Raw genomic sequence first — 22,371 nt, forward strand, 5'->3', positions numbered from 1 at the left:
AATTTACTTGTATTCATTCGTTAATGCTTGAAAAAGTGAGTTAAGACAAGACACTCATCTACACAAAAACCTACCCGTGAAGATTTACAGCAGAGTCATTCTTAACATCGAAAACCTGGAAGCAACCCCAGATGTTCACGGACCGGTAAATGGACAAACTGTGATATACCCACACCATGGACTCACTACAGGATTCTACCCAGCAATCAAAAGGAACAAAATCTCAATACACGCAACAACGTGGATGGATCTCAACAAAGTCACGCTCAGTGAAAGAAGTCAAATATAAAGACTACATACTGGGGACGCCTGGGTGGCTCAGTTGGTTAAGCACCTGCCTTTGGCTCAGGTCATGATCCCAGAGTCCTGGGATCAACCCCGAGTTGGGCTCCTGTTGGGTGGGGAGCCTGCTTCTCCCTCTCCCTCTGCCCCCCCCACCCGCTTGTGCGCACTCTCTCTCAAATAAATAAAACCTTTTTTTCTTTTTTAAGATTTTTAAAAAATTTATTTATCTGACAGACAGTGAGAGAGCACAAGCAGGGGGAGCGGGAGAGGGGAGGCAGGTTTCCCCCTGAGCGGGGAGCCCGATGCGGGTCTCGATCCCAGGACCCTGGGATCATGACCTGAGCTGAAGGCAGATGCTTAACGGACTGAGCCACCCAGGTGCCCCAAATAAATAAAATCTTTAAAAAAAAAAAAAAAGACAACATACTGTGATTCTGTTTCTATGAATTTAGAGAAAACACAAAACCAAAGTGACCAGACCAGTGGTTGTCCAGGGATGGGGTGGGGTCGGGGCAGGGGGAGAGATGCAAAGGGGCACAGGGGGCTTTTTAGGGGGAGGGAACGTGATGTGGTGGTGGCTACGTGACTATTACCAAAACTCATAAAATCGCACACTTAAAACTGGTGCGTTTCACTGCATGGAAATAACGCCTTGATGAACACAACACAACAGAGAGAGACTTGGAACTATCACCGCTGTGGGACCACGGATTCGGGGAAGGAGAGGCAGGCTGGAAGAGATGGGCCCATGAGGGCAAGGACAGGAGGGAGACTGTTCACTACACAGTACTGTACGCAGGACTTTTATTTTTAATCTTGGGATTGTATTGCTCATTCCAAAGCTGAGTTACCATTCTTTCAAGGTCAGACTCAGAGGAGAGCTCTGGGCACTGGCTCTGCTGGGTCGGGCTGATATACTGTCGGTGAGCTACACGCAGGAAATCTTGAAGGGGCGGGGGAGTGGTGAGTCTCTAGGTCCAACCAGAGTCTAATGTAGAAAATCAGCATCTCCTCTCCTCCCAGAGGCCAGCACTGCCTGTCCCGGCCCTCCAGCCACTGTGTTACTAGAAAAATAACAGTGACCATTTACTGAGTGCTTACTATACCCCAGGTGCTGCAGCTCATCTGACAGGTGTCACTCATTAATAACACCGGCGCCAAGCCAGCATGCCTGCAGCCCTCACCACATGCCAGGTACGACAGCAGGCATGTCACCTGCTTTATTTAGTGTACCCTCCAACAGACACTAGGATAGGACACTAGCCCCGCTGCTGAAAATGGAGGGGGAAGGACAGAAACCCAGGTGGTCTGGCTCCAGGAGCCGGCCTGGACATCTATGTCTGAGAACAACTCTGTTCCTGGGCCAGAGGTGACACTAACCAATGACACCCACATCACACATCACAGTGCTCTGCGCTCCCAGCCTCCTCCGCAATGTGACAGGCCTACCGCGAGGGCCATCCACTCCCATGCTCAAGAGGGAGGCCAGAAGGACGGGAAGGGTTCAGGATGCCGCCAGGCCCCAAGGCCTTATTCTTTGCACCAGACCAAGCTGCTTCCTTGGCCAACAAGCCATGAGGGCTAAAACCCAAATAAAAATGAGAAGCACGTGGAAAGACAAAATGTTCCTGAGCTGCAATATTTTTAAATCTCTCCTTCTCTGAGCAAATGAATTATGGGTTCAGGTCAGAGTCCCGAGCGGCTGCCTGAGGGGCTGGGAGACCACAGGGGTACCACTGAACGGTGCCTGGAGGGACCCTGGTGCTCATCAGTCCAATATGAAGCAGCAGCGAGGAAAAAAACTCCCCTGCTGGAGATCACACAGCCCATCAGGGGCCAGGACGCGACCTGCACTCAGGGCTCCACAGTCCTGGAGCCGTGCCCTCTGCCCCTGCACCATTTCCCACACCCCACACCGTTTCCCACGTGCAGTGCAGATCCCTGGGGTCTGAGAAAGGTTTTAGAGGGGTAAGGACAAATGGGATCCAGTGCTTACCGATTCTTAACACGCACGAAAAAATGAAACCAGCACCTCAAACATGACCTTAGAGATGTTTCTGCCCAGAAAGAGGCGAAAGAAGCCTGAGGTGTTAGGCTCCAGCCAATTTAAAGAAAAACATTAAATAATGATCAAGGTAGCATAAAAATACCGTGAGCTGGTAGATGGCCAAGCAGGGAAAGCCAACCTACACCACCCCGGGCTCACCGTGGCAGCAGGCTAACGCAAGCAACCAGAGGAAAAGGTGAAACAGTGAGAGGAACAGAGGTGTGGAGCCCCGCGGGTAGCTCAGCTCTGACACAGGAAGTGAGCGCCCGCAGCCGAGGGCGTCCACGTGCCGCACCCCCACTCCCAAGCTCATCCAGCCGGAGCGAACCGCCTTCCCACCCAGAACTGTGGTCACGGTAGCCTTGCTCTGCTCCTGGTACTTGAGCCCGTCGTGAAGGCTTAATCCGGGGCTCTGGCCTCAGAGAAACCCTCCTTTCAGTTTTGCCACATGCTTCCATTAAACTCCCCGGGGTGCGGGGGCAGAAGTCCCCCTCAGAGCCTCCCAGTTGCTAAGAGCCCAAATTACCAGGGTTGTTTTAGTTTAAAGTATAATTTGGGTTCACGAAATACCTCGTTATGCTTCCCCTCCTCTGTTTCCACACCAGCGTCAGAGGCTGCATGTGGAGCTGGGAGACACTGCTGGGCAGCAAGGCTCTCCAGAGTTGCACCCACCCACCCCGAAAGGTCCTAGGAATGAGACGCTCATCTAAGATCACCAGGGATATAAAGGGTCTTATGATCACAGTGGAGTCAGACTCGCTCCAACAGGCAGAAGCCCCCAACCAAGCACGCAAATCTTCTCAGACTTTGAGAAAGATTCCGTCATTTCTAAAAAAGTATGTATCTAATACTTGCGGGAAGTATGCTTTCCGCCACAACTCCCCTCCCAACAACAAAAATCAAAATTTGTGGAAGAATTCTATTAAAATCTTATTTTTAATTTTTCTTAAAGATTTGAGAGAGAGCGAGCGTGCACATGAGTGCAGTGGGGAGGGGCAGAGGGAGAGGGAGAAAGAATCCAAGCAGACGCTGCGCTGAGCATGGAGCCCGATGTGGGACTCGGTCCCACAACCCTGAGATCATGACCTGAGCCAAAATCAAAGTCAGACGCTTAACTGACTGAGCCACCCAGGCAACCCTAAAATCTTGTTTTTAAAACATCATCACTTTATCATACGGTTTCACTCATATGTGGAAGATAAATAGCGCAGAGGATCATAGGGGAAGGGAGGGAAAACTGAATGGGAATAAATCAGAGAGGGAGACAAACCACGCGGCACTCTTGACACCAGGAAACAAACGGAGGGTTACAGAAGAGAGGGGAGGTGGGTGGGGGGATGGGGTCACTGGGGTTGGGCATGAAGGAGGACACGTGATGTCATGAGCACTGGGTGTTACACGCAACTAATGAATCACTGAACACTACATCCGAAACTAATGATGTACTCTGTTGGCCAACTGAATTCAAAAAATAAAAATAAAGTAAAACATCATCACTGTAACCACCTCTATGTCGCCAGGTAGACACGGCACGGCCACATACTAGGCTTGTTCGACATTTTGTGCGTACAGCTGGTTCTTGCTATCTGCGGATTCCAGTTTGCAAATTCACCTACTCACTGAAGTTTACCTGTAACTCCCAAGTTACTACTCATGGCACCTCCAGTCACTCCCAGACATGCACAGAATGGCAAAACTCTGGGCTGCCCAACGCGCTCGATCTGAGGCAGAACGAGGCAACACTCTGCCTCCCGGTTTCAGCTCTTGCACCGTCAGCTGGAGTCCCTCTCGTGGTCTCTTTTGTGTCACCTTTCCCACAGTTCTCTGCTCTTTGTTGATGTCGCTGTCTAAAAACGGCCCCCGAGCCTAGTGCCGTCCAGTGCTCCTCAGCACAAGGAGGCTGCGTACGCTGGAGGGGCTTCACCCAGACGTGAGCTATCAAGCTGCTGGTCGTCACTGCAACATCAATGAACCAACTGTATCCAAAGGCATCCTTGGGGCGCCTGGGTGGCTCAGTCTGTGAAGTGTCTGCTTTCGGCTCAGGTCATGATCCCAGAGTCCTGGGACTGAGCCCCGCGTGGGGCTCTCTGCTCAGTGGGGAGTCTGCTTCTCCCTCTCCCTCTGTCCCTCCCCTCTGCTTGTGTGCTTTCTGTGTGTGTCAAATAAATAAATAAAATCTTAAAAAAAAAAGTGTCCTTAACCAGAAACACACGTAGAACAAGTTTCTTTTCTTTTGTTTCACATTAGATCCGCAGACCTCATCCCTCTTGTAGCTGAAAGTTTGTGCCCTTTTACTAAACTCTATTTCCGCCCGGCCCCAGCCCCTGGCAAACACTGTTCGACTAAGTTTCACTTCTATTCGTTTAGATGACACATTTAAGTGATACCACGCAGTATCTGTCTTTCCGGTTATGCACTGATCAGATGACGAAAATGTTGCGACCAGAGGATCCCAGGAACTGCGGCCTGCATTTCTCCCGGGGCAATGGTTCAGGATTTGCTAATGCACTGTTCATGGTGACTTCACAGAATGACAACTGCAAGCAACGGCAACAGACTGTATGTACGTAGGTAGGAAGAGGGCTCAAACCTCAGGACATAATCACAAGGGCAAGGAGAGACTTCATACCTCAGGACACAATCACGCGAAGGGAGAGTTCATACCTCAAGATACAATCCACAGGGCCAAGGAGAGCGTTCCAACCTCCGACACGCCAACAGGAACAAAGTCATAGCATGCAGTAAGCAAATAAGGAGGGCCAAAAAAAAGTCCTGCATGAAGACCCTCACTGCAGCTCAACATTAAGGAAAAATTAACCCCTACTTATCCAACAATAGGGGAATGGTTAAGCAAATGACAGTCTTAACCAGTTGAAATATTTATCATCTAAAACGTTCATGACATTTTTATAACAAGCAAATTATTGAAAAAACAGCATGACCTATAAATAACACAGAAGTATGAATGCAATACATGAGAAACCTTTAAAAATCATGCAGAGACAAAGACACTGAGGCAAAACACCAAAGGCTAACCGGAGCTGCTAGCAGGCCACCTTTTTCCCTTCCTTTCTGTATTTCCCAACTTTTCTATAATGAACACATTACTTCCGTAATACAAGGAAAAACACTATGAACTTTAAAAAATAATACTGTCACATTCCAAAGGGATCCCTGAACGGGTTCAGGAAACTTCCCAGGGCTCCTGCCACTGGTGTTCATGCCCAACTAGATGGCCATGTGTCTCCCCCACCAGGCTGAGAGCTCTTTAAGGCGGAGTCCCCTTTTGGCACAGAGCACAGGAGGCACTCAGCTAATAATGATGGGTGAGGGGGATGGGCAATGAACCGCCAGCAAATTCTACTCAAGGGTGGAAAGACTATTGGTAAACCACACAGGGCAATGTCGTGTTGTAAGTCAGGTCAGGGTGTGGAGAGGGCACAGAAATGGACAAGGGTGAAACTGGAGCCTCCTTCACGAGTGACCCCTGCCGGGTGGCATCAAACCCTCCCACCCATATGCTTCTGGCTCCAACGACTAAATTATTGCCAGTTCCTCTGAACATGCCACGTTCTCCTGCACACACTGTTCTCTCTGCCTGCTGTGTCCCCGCCACTTGTCCTCCTGGCAAATCAGTCCTTTCATCTCCATTCCAGCAAAAGCTTCTCCCTAGACCCCTGTGGTGCTCCCCCCCAGACACTCTCTTCACTGCACGTGCACACACCCCCTTACACAATGATTATCTTCCACTCAATAGGTTCTTTTGAGAGACTGTGCCCCTTCTCTGAATGGTCTCCGTGTAGATACGGAAGGTACCTTAATGATGCCCACCTCCAAGCAGAGCACAGAGCATTGTTAAACTCCTGCACGGACGGATGAATGGGTGTGCAGACAGGATGACTGTGGTAGTCAGAAAAGGCTGGGTGGCCAAGAGGGGACAGAGCCAGGCCCCAGAGGGTAAGAGGGATGGACTGGAAGAAGGAGGAAGGCAAGGGGGGGTGGGGGATGCTGCAAGCGGAGGCCCAGAGGCAGAAAACAGCCAGACTCTGGCAGCCACCAATTTTAGGTGGTCCACAGGTAAGCACCTCTTATATCAGAAGTTAGAGTCTACTTCCATGTATACCTCCTACTTGGGGCATCGGATACTGGTTTTCCATTTATGGTAACGACAGTTTCCCTCTTAAATAACTTCAGGTAAAAAAAGAAAGAAAGGAAAAAAAGAGGCAATTTAAAGAAAAATTAATTAACGGATCAAATATGGAGATGGACGCAGCAAAATCCAGGGAGGTTAACCCTAGATAGGACATTTCTGCAGGAAGGCAAGCAGCTCTCTCTGCTTAGCCAGAACGGGAAGCCAGGCTGAGGAATTGAAGCTGGTGAGGCAGGGAGGACGGACGGGTCAGTTCTGAGCGCCCAGAGGGCAGCCTGCAGCTAGGGGCTGTGGGGATAGCACTTGGGAGGGCCAAGTGACAGGAAGAATGGGTGGGGAGAAAAACGCTTGTCCTCCTCCTTAGCCCTACAACCCACTCTGGAGGATTTACTGTAAGGAAGTGACTCTAAGGAGCGGAAAACATACATACGTATGTGTGTATACAGATAAATAATCACTATTCACAGCAACTAACATAGTACAGTAAAGGCCCTCAAACCAGTCATTCACTGAATCCTCACAACCCCAAGGAGGTAGGTAATTCTAACGTGAACATTCTAGAGAGCTAGGCAGACAGAACAGACCGATTCAGTGCTTTGCTTTACTCAACACTGTCACATTTTTTTTTAAGTAGGCTCCACACCTAGTGTGGAGCCCAACATGGAGCCCTAACTCATGACCTTGAGATCAAGACCTGACCTGAGATCAAGAGTCAGACACCCAATGGACTGAGCCACCCAAACATCCCCACACACATTTTAATGGCTGTATTATATACCATTATGCTGCTGTACCACCATTTTTCAACCAACTGTTGGACATCCCCCCCCACCCCCGCCCCAAGCCTGGCTACTGCAGTCATGGTCCCTTACGACATGGCAACAAAGTAGGAGCTAAACATCAAAGGGACCCAGGTGTTAGTCCAAAGGGCGCTGGCTTTGTGGGCTGGTCTACCCTACTGCCATGAAGCTCTCTCACAGTGTCATGTGGAAAGTGGGATCTTTGCACGAATCACTGGAGGAGCAAGGTCAAAGATGAGTTTCCAAATGTGAAGTTTTTGCAGCAGAAAAGACAAGAGCCTACTGGTAGAGTCCACATTCCAGCATGTCAGACACAGGACTCTCGTCCCAATTGCACTAGTGGTTTACTGTAGGATCTGGGCAAGCCTCAAGCCCTGTATGAGCAGCAAAATTCCACGACGGCAGAGGTTACGTGCAAAGGCTTTAAAGTCAGAGCAGCCAGGTTCAAATACCGGCTCTGTCATTTATTAGCAATTCACATGAAGTCTCTAACTTTCCGTAAATATGATTTACATAAAGTCCTAAATTCACAGGATGCCATGCTTAGGAGAAATCTGGGAACTAAAGAGGGTAACGCATGTTAAGTGCTAAATAAACTAGGTAGCAGATGCTAGTGCCTTCCTTATGGACTCTGAGGGCCTGCTGAACGCTTCAGCTGACTCAGAGTCTGCCTGTACTTGTTACAACACACAGCCCATCACCTGAGGCTTGGAAATCGTTTCTTTCCTTTCCTGAGAGATTCCGGCATGTTACGGAATTCAATTCCTGGAATTTTATCAGTTAATTCAATGGCTCACAAGGTACTCTGAGCTCATCATATGGAGGTCCAACACTCTATTTATGTGTCCATGTTCTGCCAATGAGTCACATGATGGGAGGGCCCTTCCCTGGGGACCATGGCAACCGGTTCTTGCTTGTTATTTCAAGAAATGCCTCCCCAACAATCAATATGTACCAAACAGACACTGCAGAATCAAAATAAAAGCAGGATCCTGGGGAAAAGTCCCAGGATGCTCCCGTGTGCTCTCCATCTGGAATTCAGAAAGCTCAGAAACCACACAGTCTGTGGCCAAGAGGAGAGAAAGCCTTACAGCCTTATGGCACCAGTTTTACGGGAGGCAACAGGACAAGGGGATTCCACCGCACAGCTGGGTGATCACTTCTGGAGAAAGCGATTTAAAGGAAGAAGGAAGAAATCAAGGTTGTTGAGAAAACATGAAGACTAGACCCATTGTCAGGCATATCACCTAACACAAAATAAGACAAAAAGGAATAGAGGCTACCACGAGCGGAGGCCACGGAGACCCTGCCCATCCTGCAGACAGGTGCTGCCATCCACAGCCTAGCGCTCTCAGCTCTCTGAAGCCAAGAACCTCTTTCAGTATCTTTTACCTCTTGGAGTTGGACTAATTCCATCGGTTCTATTGGTAAGCAGACGACAACAGTCTCTCTGCTCATCTCCGGCCCTCGCGGCAGGTGTAACACAGCCAGGGTACGGAGTACGTTGTTCCCGAATTCAAATGCTAGCTTGGTCATACGTATATCTAACAGCTATTATATCCCCATACTGCATTATTTCAGAGTCCACCTGGATGTACACAAAACAGAGGAGACAGGCAGAAAGAAAGACTATAGGGCGCTCAGGGTCTCAAAAGTGATTCCAAACCCTGACTACAGGTTAGCAGTTACTATGTGGGAAACAAGGCTCCCTTTTAAATGAAGAACCACAACCACTCCATGCTCATTCCTTAGTTTTTTGTTTTTTTGAAGATTTTCTTTCTTTCTTTGAGAGACAGGGAGAGAGGGAGAGAGAGACAGAGAGACAGAGACCGCGTGCAAGCACGAGCAGAGGGAGAGGGAGAAGCAGCTCCCCACTGAGTAGGGAGCCCAACGCAGGGCTTGACCCCAGGACCCAGGATTCATGACCTGAGCCGCAGGCAGAGGCTTAACTGACCCTCATTCTTGTAGCATCTTAAGAAGCGCTCCAAGTCCTCAAAGCAGAACCAGGGGCAGCCATCTAACACACAGTTGGCTTAGAGTTGCAAAATGTACAAAAGCACTAAAGAACATTGGTTAAAACCATCAACATAAAGACTTCCCTCTGTATGTAAAAACAACATCCTTCCCTGAGTACTGACGGCTGGAAGCTGGAATCAGAAGACCAAGTTTATTTATTTTTTATTTTTTTAAAGATTTTATTTATTTATTTATTTGACACAGAGTCAGCCAGTGAGAGAGACAGCCAGTGAGAGAGAGATAAGCAGGGGGAGTGGGAGAGGAAGAAGCAGGCTCCCAGCAGAGGAGCCTGATGTGGGGCTCAATCCCAGAATGCTGGGATCACGCCCTGAGCCGAAGGCAGACGCTTAACTACTGAGCCACCCAGGCGCCCCAGACGACCAAGTTTAAAGGCCACCTCTGCTCCTTACTGGCTGTGTGACCTTGTACAAGACATCTCTTTTCTTAGGCCTCCTATTTCCACATCTGCAAAGCGTTTTGGGGGCCACGATCAAAATGGGGCTATGGTATAGATTACATGAGATGGTATCCACAGTGCTCAGCACATGGGCTGGCCCAGTACAAGTCCGCTGCATGATAAATCCTCTAAGCCGATGAGCAGAGGCCTGTCCGGTCCAAGAGCAAGGCCCCTGGCAGCCGGAAAGTCAAGGCCTCCCCACAGTGTGATCGTTACAACTGCTTCTTAGATGGATGGTATTCCTCAATACAGGGATTTTTAGATCCAATTCTCTTCCCCACGGAATGGTGCTAATGATGAACGATGACGTTCCTATAGACAGTACTGCGTTAAATGCTTACACAGGCGGCCGGAGCTACAGTATTCATGTACACTGCTCTTACTTAATCCTCTAGCTACCCTGCGAAGAGGCAGCTCTTATGTCCATTTTACAGATCAGGATATTGAGGCTCAGAGCGATGAAGTGACTAGGTGAAGCTCATAGTTCAGAGCCACAGCAGAAATCAGAGCCAGGAGTCTCCTTCCACCATACCTTACCAGGCTGCCTTCCAACAAGTGTTTTCTCGCCCATTTTCTTTTATCTTGCCTCCTTTCTCCCTCAACCCCAACACTCTACCTTAAAATCAACACTTGCCCTTAAAACATTCACAGCCCCTGAGGCAGTGAGGTCTTGCAGGCCTGTGGCAGCTCACAAATGCGGCCTTGGTTGGCAGAAGCTCGGAGCACCCATGAACCCCTGCCGTCTTCAGAAGAGAAGAAAATGGCTCAGAAAATAACCACAGTGGGGGGGGGGGGGAGCCGGGTGCTGGGGGGTAGGAATGACAAGCATCACCATTAGCACCATGCCCCGCTCCCCTCGAGGCCCTGGATACCAAATGTGACCAGCACTCCAGGGTTAGCCACTCGTGCCATAAGACAATACAAAACAAAACAAAACGCAGCCATTTTCCAGAAGAGTGACTTTTATTATCACCTGGAACAAAAGCGCCATTTCAAACAACTTGTTCACGGATAGTCAGATGCGTCAGGGCAAGGCCCGTAACTGACAAGAGTTTCCAGTGAGCTATGGGAGAAGGAACACTTCCCTGCCAGATAAGCCGAGACACAAAGTCTACACTCCTTCCAACACAAAGCAAAGAGAGTTTCCACTTTGATGTCTCTTCTGGCTCTAAAAGCCCGTGAAGCGTCCACGTTACTGATAACACCACCATCTTGTTACTACTTTAATAATAGCCATAATGTTATCGTGTGGGGCTTCACATGTATTAACTCATTTAACCCTCGTAAAATCCATCAGAAATGCTTTCATTCTTACCATTTCACAGACAAGGAAACTGAGGCAGGGAGGAAAGGGAGCTGCCCAAGTCTGCAGGCTTGGATCAGAACTCGGGCTCCAGACCCTGCCCTTCACCACCCCGCACTCGGGAACCCTGACTGCCTGGGATCATTCCGGAACTCCAGGCCAGTCGTGTGACTCTGCGGCAAGTGCTCAGCGCCCACCACGTGCTGAGCCGCCAGCGAAGGTCAGAGCCATTAGGATCACGGTTCCCACCATGCCCTCCAGCCAACCTCCAGACAACCTTCAATGCCAGGGCAGCCTGGAGAGCTGAAGGGCGCACTGACCTGATCTCGGAGGCGGGCCTTGCTCGGCTCCTTCCGCTCTCATCACCTCTACCTACAGTGACACTGACAAGCAGGAGCCCAACACTAACTCCGCGTGGCCAGAGAGTCTCACACTGGGAAGCGGGAGGGGCACTCACATTTACTAAGGGCCTACTAGACATTCATCCACTCAACAAACACCCCGGAGCAATGGCCCGCGTGCCAGGGACAGCAGAACGCTGAGATCGCATTCACACTCCGAAGGGGCACTTATCGTTCATCTTCCTTCCTAAGGATAAGAAACAACTTGGGGCTTCGTGACGGCCACCCACTGAAGCTGCAAGGTCAAATAACTATTGAAATGGGCCACTACGTTCTTTCCCCTCAGAGGCCCTGCAAGCTGCCACTGTGTGCGGCGCCCAGGGCTGGGCCGGGGCTCCACAGGAAAACACCAAGGAAATCCTGCAAGGTTTTGTTCCACCAGCAGCGGTCAGCGGGAGGCTGTCACAATCACCAGGATATGCGCAAAGAACCACTGACCTACCCCAAATGCCAAGACGCGACCCTACTGATGGCAGGCTAAGACCTACCGACCACTCTAGAATTCATTAAGCACGCACTTTGGAGTGGGAAGGGCCCGCATCGGGACGTTACCTCTGCCACTAACTGGTGGGGGCCCTTCCGCAAGCTCGTAACCCTTTCAGAGCTTCAGTTTCCTCATCTGTGCAATGAGGAAACCATCTCATGGGTTCGGGTTGAGAGAATTAAAGGTGGTGACTGTATGCATCCAGCAGAGACAGCGGCAGAAGGCAGGCACTTTCCAGACTCAGGAAGAACCCAGGAGGGAACACTTGATAACCCAAGGGATGAAGACTGCGAACTCGGGCACCTCCAATTCCCGCTGCCCAAGGACACTCCTGAAGACCAAGGCGGAGGACTCAAATCTCAGGGCGACCAGAGGTCCACACCCCCTTCGGCTGAAAGAGACTGAACACAGGAGCTGTCAGGAGGATACGCAAGGAAGCAAGGACAGGCTGTGTTGGACATTCTCAAGGACCAAAGCACATACAGGGGCCAAGTCCAACCCCTGCTGTGGGGGGATGTGCATTCCTCAGTGATGGGTCCACATGGAGCCCCAGCGACTATCTGCTGCCTGGGGCGGGGGTGAGGAGACAAGCTGCGCTCAGCACAGAAGGAAAGGACTGATAAAAACAAAGCCAGCTCAGTCGGTGGAGCATGCGACTCTAGATCTCGGGGTTGTAAGTTCAAGCCCCACATTGGGTGTAGAGATTACTTAAAAATAAAATCTTAAAAAAAAAAAAAAATCAAAGCCAGAGATGAGACAGAGAGGAATTCAAGGGGCCTTCCGTGGCCACAGTGCCTAAAATCAGATTTTTCACCAGGAGGGTGTGGTGGATCAAGGCTCCCCCTTCCAGTTTCCTGGCACAAAACTACATCTGCAGGAAGCCCGTCCCTGTGAAATCAGACATACCCCTTCAGGGCCAAAGCCTCACCGTGGAGAACCTTGTGTAGCAACATCAGTGTGAGCGAGCCGACCTCGAACCCTCCCCTCCATCCACTGACCACGGCCACAGATAAGGAGGAGGGCATTTGGTACCACCAGAAAACACACAATTCCACGGGGGGGCTGCTTGCTACGCAGCCCCACAGAAAGAGTACGTGAAAAAGCATCTTTTCATAACCTGAATATTTTAAATTACAGATATTTCACATGGTAAATGTTGAATGAGTCCTCTGCCTGAATCTTAGCGAAGCCTCTGTGACAGTAAGCCCAGATAATACTAACACAACCGTCCCTGAGCAGGACCTGGCTCGAAGGGCCCCCGAGGAGTTCAGCACTGGAACAGGAAGCCTTCGCAAGCAGTTCAAGCAGTGGGTGGGAACGTTCAGGGGCTGAGCCGGGGGCAGTCTGCACTGTGGTAAGATCCTCGTGGCCAGAAACACCCGGCTGCAAGCCCTGAAGACTGCCAGGCGTTATCAGGGGACTCTACTCCCTGGGCTCTCAGCAGAACGGGGGGCTACACTTGCCTTCCAGGCTGGCTGGGAGGTTCTGTAAGCCACCACCTAGCAAGCACCCAGATTCACAAAATAATAGGTCATGGCCAACACTCCTGCTGCATTTGCCACACACACACTCACTCCAACCTCACAATAACCCGTCTGGGGCAGGTCGACGGTAGCCACTGAGGCTGCTGTCTTGGAAGAAACAGGGCTACTGGACTGGAGACTTATCACTAGAAAGTTGCAGAGGAAGGCTTCCTTCCACAGGTTTCCAGACATGTCAGGAAGACGTGGGGTGCGACCAGGAGGAGGAAGAGAGAAGGGAAAGCGAGTGGCTCCCTTAAGCTTACGCCCTTCTGCTGTGGACTTCCACCACACTGGGTCTGCACCTGTGCCCCAGGCCGTCAGAATCTTAGATTTCCCTGTCTCCATCTGAGTCCTCCACGTAAAACTCATACTCTACTAGGTCTGATGCCTCTGGGAGCATCCATGGAAAGAACGGCTGGATGGAAAAAAAAAAAAAAAAAACCCTAGAGGCAGCGCACCAAGGGTCCAGAGCAAGGGCTCTGGGGTCAGACTACGGAGGCAGGCCTAAGTTCTCGCTCGCCTGCGCCTGGGTTAACGCGAGAACCTGCCTCAAAGGACTGCTCTGGGTACTAAAAAGTAGTCAATAAAAGCTAGCTCCTGATCTCATTCCAGCCACCACGCAGAGCCTCCACCCGCCTTGGCCGACGGGCAGTCTTAGGCGGTGGTTTGCCCAGAGCCGAAGGCCGCGTACTCGGAGCAGAACTGGGTGCCACCCACTGGTACAGACGGACTGCCGGGCTAACCAGACTAAAATCCCTGCGCGGCTGTTAGGATATCAAGGCTTTGCAGACACTACCATCTAGGATTGAAACCGACCAGAAACAGCAGTTGCATCAATGATAAAGCATCCTATCAGAATGCCTAACCAGGGAGCTCTGGAGGCAGAAGCGTCCCCCTCAGCCCCAGAGCAGGTAAATCATGGCATCTCACTCTGCTTTCCTATCTTTATCTTTTTCAACCACGTGTTCTTGTTCGTACCCATGGCCTCACAGTGGCTGGGACCCCCCTAACCCCACAGGCCGGTGCTGGCGGATGCCTCCCTCCCACCTCTCACCTCTTGGGGCCTCTGTGCACACCACAGCCAGATGACGCTTCCTGAAATACCACAACTCCGCCAGCCTCCTCAAATTTCTACCTGCCCCGTCAAATATTTAACTGGCTCCACACTGTCCCAGATCAAATGCAAACTCCTTAGCTTAGCAACTCCGGTGCTCCCCAACGGACTCCCGGGACTGAGGCACCCCCACGCGCTCTGTCTACTCTGTGGCTGGGCTCCAAACTCACAAGGCTGACCGTACCCCTGAACTTTGCTTTTGTTCCAGGCAGGGCCTAGAATGGCCTCTCCTTGACTGCACACCCCACCCTGTCCTTCTGCCTCGGCAAGGTCTCCCAGGGCTTCACACCCAGCCCCCACCCAAGCTGCCTGTGGGCTGAAGTGGTCTGCAGGGCTTCCTGGAGGAAGTGGAACGCAGGCCAAGCAGACACGTTCCCCATGCTAATGAAGCCTTTTCTACAGTATGTCCTTCCTGCTGCACTCAACTTTTTGGATGCATCCTGTGTCCCTTTCTGGATTAGAGGACAGGGATTATGGCTTCTATTTGTGTCCCTTGCTCTCCAGTACACAGAATGAGACGAATAATAATCATAGCTACTATCTACTGTGTGCCAAGCACTGGATTAAGTACATTACAATTTTCCCCATCTTTCTCCCGGTATCACTGAAAAATGTTATCCTCATGAGGATAGACAAGATCAAGACACTGAGGCCAAGGGAGATGAGAACCCCCACCTCAGCTCACACGCTGAGCGACAGATGCAGGACTCCAACCCACACGCGCCCAGCTCCAAAGCCCATGTTCCGCGGAGCAGGCAGCAAGCAAAGGGCAACCGCTCTCAGCTCTCACCACGCAGTCACTTGGCGTTGACGAAGCACCTACCAAGCGCCAGGCGACCAGTGCAAGGTGTGGGGTGCTTAGCGGGAACCAAACAGACCGAGCTCACATGCTCTGTCCCCAGTCCTGACCCTCTTCTTCCAGCCTGGGAAGAGGCCAAGACTCAGTTCGTAAGGGGCTCCACCAGGCACAGACAAGGCATCCAAACCAAAGACAGACAGCATCAGGCTGTGACAACACGCGGTGTCCCGTGTACAGGGAGCCTTTTTTTGGGGGGGGGGCGGTGAAGTAGAGCCTCGGGCTCTATTAGGGAAGCTCTTCATTCAAGGCACAGCCCAAAGCCAAGCAAACTCCAGCAGGCAGTCAGGAGTGAAGGAAAGGAGTCTCTCTCTGAAGTCAGAAAACCCAGTTCCCACTTAACAGCTACAGAGGGACTCACCACACACCCCTTCGAACCTCATCTGTAATATGGTGATGATGATGATAACAGTGAGTACATATATAATTATGTGCTAGATAGGCTGGAAGGACTTGACATGTATTATCTCATTTAATCCTCAAAACAAGCCTTACGAGGAGGTCCTGTTATTATCCCAAGGCAGTCTGGCTCTACGTCCTAACTGCTTATACTGTGCTGCCTCCCTCCTAAGGCTGAGCCGTTCTGGCGGGGCTGAAGCACAGATCCAGCAGGCTAAAGCCCCCGGCAGAGTTCACGCACGGGGCTGGTGCGCTAAAACGTACATCTCCACCTCCTTACGGGGAAACACGACTCTCCAAGAGCTTAGGTTTAGAAATGGCATTGCTCCAGCTGGTCCTAATGTGGGCGACCTTGCAAAGGCATCCTCTGGCCTTCCACACCCCACTCTCACTGCTGGGGTGTGCTGCAAAGAGCAATGGGCCCAGATCCTGTACTACGGGCCCTGCTGCTCACAGCTTCTAAGACACAGAGTGAGTGTACAACACAGGAGTCAGATGGACCCAGCTTTGAGTCCCAGGCGTGCCACTCACACAGGTCACTCAACCTCTCAAGCTTCAGGTTCCGTGTAAGTAAAATGGGGGAGCAGGTTATCATCTAAGCCGTGTTTCTGGATCACAGTGGATCCTCCATCAATGGCAGCTACCCAGGTCAAGAGGGCAGGACTTCTGCAGCACCACAAGGTTACACTTCCAGGCAGGAGGGCTTCTGGTGTGCAAAGGGACAAACAGGTGTGCAGTGCACTTCGCTTCCACGGTTATGGCAGAGGGAAGAACAGACACGCTCCCAAAGGTCTGGGAGTGAAACCTGGCACAAGCCCCCACTCTCTCTTAAATCTCCTGCCACATCTCATGCAAATGACTTGCCCTCATATCAAACAAGGCTCTTACCCCTTAAATTGTAGGTAAAAGTGACATCCCCCCCCAACAATGTAAGCTGTGAGGGATGGACCCTTGTCTTGCTTATCACTGTGTCCTCAACACATAAAGCTGTGCAAAAAAGACACTTAATATACACAGAATTAACATATTTCTATAGCTTCAGGTACCCCCTAAGTCGCCTCTGTATTTGCCTACTGGCAAGCATTTCCCAGCCTAGGAAGCAGGAGTCTCGATGGTCTATGTACCTGCCCGGGTTCCACCTCCCTGGGCTGTCAGTCACCGGTCCTCTTCTCTCCCCCATGGAATGTGACAGCAGCACAGGACTTCCGAGCTATAAATAGGAATATCTGCTTTCAAACTATCTGAATTCAAACTGATTTATCATCTCAACCTCAAGCTATCAATTGTTGGCTACCTTTTTCAAGCATTCCACCAAAGAGGCCAGTTGGGTTTAAATCAACAGGACTGTATGTAGTGTAGGGTCTGGGCTGAACGGTGTCTCATCCACACCAGAAGCCCAGCCAAGACACATTAGCGTCAGCTATATTGTTTCACCTTGCAACAATGTGACAGGCCTCTCCGATCAGCCTGTCGGGCGAAACCATCTGTGAGCTGGAGGGACAACTCATGAGGGGGCTCTGCCTGTCCTTTCACTGCTATGGCCCCATCAGCTGGCACTGGAATCAGAACTGGTAAGTTAGAACAATCATTCCTGAGTTAGAAGCTACAGCTGTGTAAGGAAAAGTGCTCTGAAACCATAAAGAGCTGACAGCGGTAACACTGTTACCTACTAAGGGAATGCACGGAAATAAATTTCATTTGCCTGTGCACTTAACTGATGCCAACAAAAATCATGGAATTTACTCCAAAGTCCAGTGAATTTCAGATTCTCAAACTGCTTTTTCCCTCCACGGATAACGGAGAGCTAGCTGTCTTCCTACCATCAAACCTACTGAAAATAAAAACCACAGTGGCCTTAATTCATTTACCTATTATACAACCCCACACCACCACTCATGTCCTAGTCCAACTGTCTAGTCTGGATTATTACAGTATCCATGTGAGGGATCAATCTGACAATAAGAAGTCAGAAATTACTTATAAGCCTAGGGGATACTAAGAACAAGTTACTGAGAGAATGGGTATTCAAATCCAAGTGGCTGAGTTCACCGACACAGACACACCCCAAAAGAGAGCACTCCAAGCCATCTCCTTCAATGCCAGGTGATGTTCTAGGCCCCAGGGGTGCAGCCATAGAAAACACAAGAGAAAAACCCCTGCCCTCAACAAGCTCATGCCCTGGCCTGGGGCCAGACATGCCTGTACCACCACCCAACTATTGCTCTGCTAGGCGAGGTCTCTTACATAAAGGACCCAGAACACAACCAATAGTCAGTAAATGCTGCTGCTCCCTTGCCATCTCTGAGTACCCCATTATTCTGTTTTCTAAACAGTGTCCTTTCTATCTTCCTCCACAGAAGCAGCCTGGGACAATGGGGAGGATGGAGGTTAGAGCCGGCCAGATGTTTGGTCGGTGGAAGCACAACACCTTAAATTACTCCAGGTCCTGAGCGGCAGCTTGTTCACCTGTAAAAGGAGGATAGCAACTACCTCCAAGGGCTCTGTGCCGATTAAAGGAGCTCGGACAGGTGGACGGCTCAGCACGGTGCCAGGCACCTAGCAGTCCTCAAGAAATGTTAGCCCTTTTCCTCCATCACTTCCATAATTTTCAGAATGGCCAAATAAAACCCAAATGCAGGACTCGTGAGAAGCATGCTATGTCACTGTGCCCCTCCTGGGTCATGACGGGCATTTCCCATTACCTTTGGAGAATGGGAGCTAAGCCAAGATGCCACTCCCTGCCAGATATGCTGCCTTGAGCAGTCCCACCTAGCCGCCAGATCCACGTTCCCCCGCTTTTGTCCTGAGAGCAAATTTATAAAACCTCACTCAGCTTTCACAGTCCTCGCCGGAACAGTACTTCCCCACACAGGCCTGGGGCGGGGCCACCTCCGGGCAACACAAACATTGGAGAAGTCCAAGAGCACTAACATTAGCCTAAGCCACAGTTAATCAATATACAGGAAGGCAGCAAGAAAAAACTTAGCCACCCAATTAGTCATTCTGGTTCCGTAGCCACATCACTTCATTAAACAAGAAACTGAGATCCTCAAAACACGTCGGGGACCAAAGTTCACATGCAGGCACCTGCCAGCACTGGGCAGGGGAAGCAGATGGATGGTCCCAGCTCCGTCAGCCCATTTCCAAAGGTTCCTTGATTGTGTAAGGCAGAAGCCCTCTGGCCCTTCCAATCTGGGTGCTGAGCCTGCCCTGCAAAAGTCTCAAAGTGGAGGCAGGGCAGGCTTACTTAGGAGGCCCAGGTGAAACCTCAGGCCACTCAGAGAACCTAGAGCACCTGCCATCATTATCAAAACAAACACCACGACTGGAACTAGCTGGCTCCGTCGCGCTCTGAGCCTGGCTCACCTGATCCGAGGCACCTCCATAATCAGCAGTTCCAACCCTCACGAGCTGACAGTTCAGGGGGAAAGGGAGACTGCGCCTGCTGCGGTGCATCGTGTCCAGGCCGTATGTTGGCCTCGCGGCCCAGCGGCCCCCCCAAGGGCTGCAGCCTCACAAGGGCGATTGTGCGTTCATTCCTGTCCTGTCGGCTCCCCCCACCCTCATCCTTCGGCTCCCACTCAGGCCCCTGCACGACGCCCCGCAGGCGCCGCACCCTGGGCAAGGAGGCAGCGGCCACGGAAAGGGCCCGCAGAGCGCCGCGTTGCCTTCCAGCCTTCCGGGCACACAGGTGCCCGCCCTTCCCTCACTCGCTCGCTCCAGGCGGCCTCCCCAGAAGGAGGCAACCCTCCACCTGCGAAGGGAAAGCCCCGGGACTACCCCCCCTCCTCCCGGGCAGGAGAGTTCCCATCGCTTCCCGGCGGCAAAGGTCCTCCCCGGATAGAGGGGAGGGACCACCTGGGTCGGGGGCAGGGCAGGGAGCAGGGCCCTGGAAGGGTAAAGCCCGGGACAGAGAGGGGCTGACGCAGGCTACGCTAAGAGCGCTGAGAAGTCTGAGGAAGGGCCGGGGGCGGTTAGCGTCCAAGCGAGGGCCGCGGGCGGAGGAGGGGGAGGTCCAGACTAAGGCCAAGGAGGGAAGAGACGATTCGAGCTGAAGCCACGGAAGAGCAAGGAAATGAATCTAGACTGAAGCCACTGGAGGAGGGGTTGACTGGGGTCCAGACTGAAACCATGGAGAAGAGACGGAGAGGGACAGAGGCCTAACCCGAACCACAGGGAGGGGAGCCCAGCCTGGGCCATTAGAGGGAGGAACGATGGCCTACCCCGGCCGTGGGGATGGGGAAAAGGAACCTAGCCCGGGTCGTGGGCAGGAGGAAGGAGGACCACCCCTGGGTCACCGGAGGGGGTGCCTGGCCTGGACCACCGGTCCAGGAGAGTCTAGCCTGGGCTATGGGGGAGACTCCCCTGACCGAGAAGCGGAGAGTGGGACTCCAGCTTGAGCCAAGGGCGGGGGCTGGGAGAGGGAGGCAGGGTCGCTGCCCAGCCCAGCTGCCCGTGCCGGCAGCCCCCTCCTGGGCAGCGATGGTGTCCACCTGGGTCCGGGACCCCGCCCCTCCCCCACCCGGGGGACCCACCCTGCTCGGGCCGGGGGCTGTGGGGGGGTGGCGGGGGCAGAGGAGACCCGGGCTCCCGCGGGGCCCTCGGGGCTAGGAGAGAGTGACGTCGGGCCTTTACCATGGTGGCGGCGGCGGCGGCGGTCCCGGTCCCGGCGTCTGTGGCTCTCCCCCCCGCAGCAGGGCCCGGCGCTTCCACTTCCCCGGGTGCCCAGGAGTGAACATCCGGGTCAGCGCCCCCCTCCCCCCGCGCCGGGCCGCCGCCACCTTCCTTCCCCGCCCCGGCCGGGCCCGGGCCCGCCCCCACGCGGCCGGCTCTCGGCCAATGAGCGCGCAGGGCCGCGGCGATCGCCAAGTATGGAGCGCGGCGCGGGGGGAGGAGCGCAGAAGGGGGAAGTGCAGGGCGGGGCCTGCAAGCGGGGCGGGGCGCGGCGCGGCGGCCGGCGGAGTGGGCGGGCCGGCCGGGGACGCGAGGACTGGGCGGGGAGGGGGAGCTTCCGCCCGCACCCACGCCCCACCTCGGGCGCTGGGGCTCCGGAGGCGGGGGCGGCTGAGGGACCGTGCGCGCGGACCTCCCGGGCGGGGACGCGGAAGGCGCTGGGGCTGGGAGGGGTCAGGCCCTGCCCGCCCCGCCGGGTGCACACGCGCTCTCCCGCGCGGACCCGGAACTGATGCTGCCGCCGGGCCGGGCCGGCCCATCCCGGAGAGAGCGGCAGCGCGAATCCAAGGTGGGGGTCCCCGGCGCTACGTGGGGAACCGGGAGCAAGTCGCTGCACCTGAGCCCGATCTCTAAAAAAGGAGTCTCGGGCCACACCACTCCCTCACTGAGCACCCACTATATACCAGGTCCTGTTCGAGGCACCGAGAGAAAGCAGAGGTGCACAACACAGGAAGATGCTCCCAGACTACCTGCTGCAGGATAGCTGTGTGGACCGCGCAGGTAGAGATGAGAAAACTGGATTAGTAAATGCTAGGCGTTTGCGAGATGTGCTACAGAGAACCAGCCCATTTGCCCACTCCACAGAGTGACTCAAAGTTGTTTTTTTTTTTTTTTTTTCCTTTCTCTCTCTCTCTCTCTCTCTCTCTCTCCATTCAACAAATAGCTGTTGAGCTTGGTCTAGAAGGCAGGAGAACCGGGATTATGACCTTGCTGATAATACTTGCCCTGCCTGGCTTGCTCACTCTCTTTCGTGAGATTCAATCAGGTCACCTGTGAGGGGATTGTAAACTGTAAAGGGTTGCGCAAATGGCGGAATTAGACCACACACAGGGCCGTGTCCTAGGCCCCCAACCTCAGGGAGCTCATAGTCAAGTAAAAGCTGCCTTTGGCATAAAAATCGGTACAAGTACGTGTTTAAGGCTTGTATTATGGGAATTCAGAGAAGAGAGTGGGACTTAGGAATTCTTTCACTTGGTAACCATTTATTGAGCACCTGCTGTGTACTGAGCACTGTTCTGGGCTCTAATGAGAGAGCAGTGAACTTGACAGTCCCAGTCCATGCTTTTGCAGAGCTTCAACAGTTGGAGAGGATACCATTAGCTACTAAGTAAACATAGTGTCAGGTGGTGATGAGAGATGTGGAGGAAACTCAGGGTGAGGGAATTGGCAGGCAGATTAGGGAAGTCGGGCCCCACAGAGGGCTAATTTAGAAAGTAACATTTGATCAGAGGGAAGCACAAGAACCAGCCAAGGGCACAGACCCAATGGGGACAGTCCCTGGTGTGTTCATGGACCAAGGAGATCAAGGTGGCTGGCCCAAATTGAGCAGGAGACCAGCAGAAGCCAAGGTCAGAAAGACACTAAGCTGTGACAGGATCAGGCCTAGGCTTGAGAAGGATCAGGAGGCTGCTGTGTCCCGAAGGGACTGTAAGGGGCTAGGGCCAGTAGAAAGCTATTTAAGGCATGTATTACTTAAAAAGCACTTAAATGGGGTTCATTATGTGATGAACACTGTTAAGCACTTTACAAATAGTAATTCATTTAATCCTGAAAACAGAGGCCGGAAGTGGTACACCGAAAGT

General features: G+C 52.4%; 1 protein-coding gene across 2 annotated transcripts in view; it reads right to left on the reverse strand.

Moving 5' to 3' along the window:
* The window catches only part of CAPZB (capping actin protein of muscle Z-line subunit beta), a 129,089-nt gene extending 108,504 nt beyond the window's left edge, over positions 1-20,585 (reverse strand). For both annotated transcript variants that reach the window (XM_044390545.3, XM_026517193.4), the window contains exon 1: positions 20,471-20,585. In XM_044390545.3, coding sequence (XP_044246480.1) covers positions 20,471-20,473 — 3 coding nt within the window. In that variant the 5' untranslated portion in view covers positions 20,474-20,585. The remainder of the gene's footprint in view (positions 1-20,470) is intronic.
* Between the last annotated feature and the right edge of the window lie 1,786 nt (positions 20,586-22,371).

Source organism: Ursus arctos, unplaced genomic scaffold (genome assembly GCF_023065955.2).
Source record: "Ursus arctos isolate Adak ecotype North America unplaced genomic scaffold, UrsArc2.0 scaffold_32, whole genome shotgun sequence".
Lineage (NCBI taxonomy): Eukaryota > Metazoa > Chordata > Mammalia > Carnivora > Ursidae > Ursus > Ursus arctos.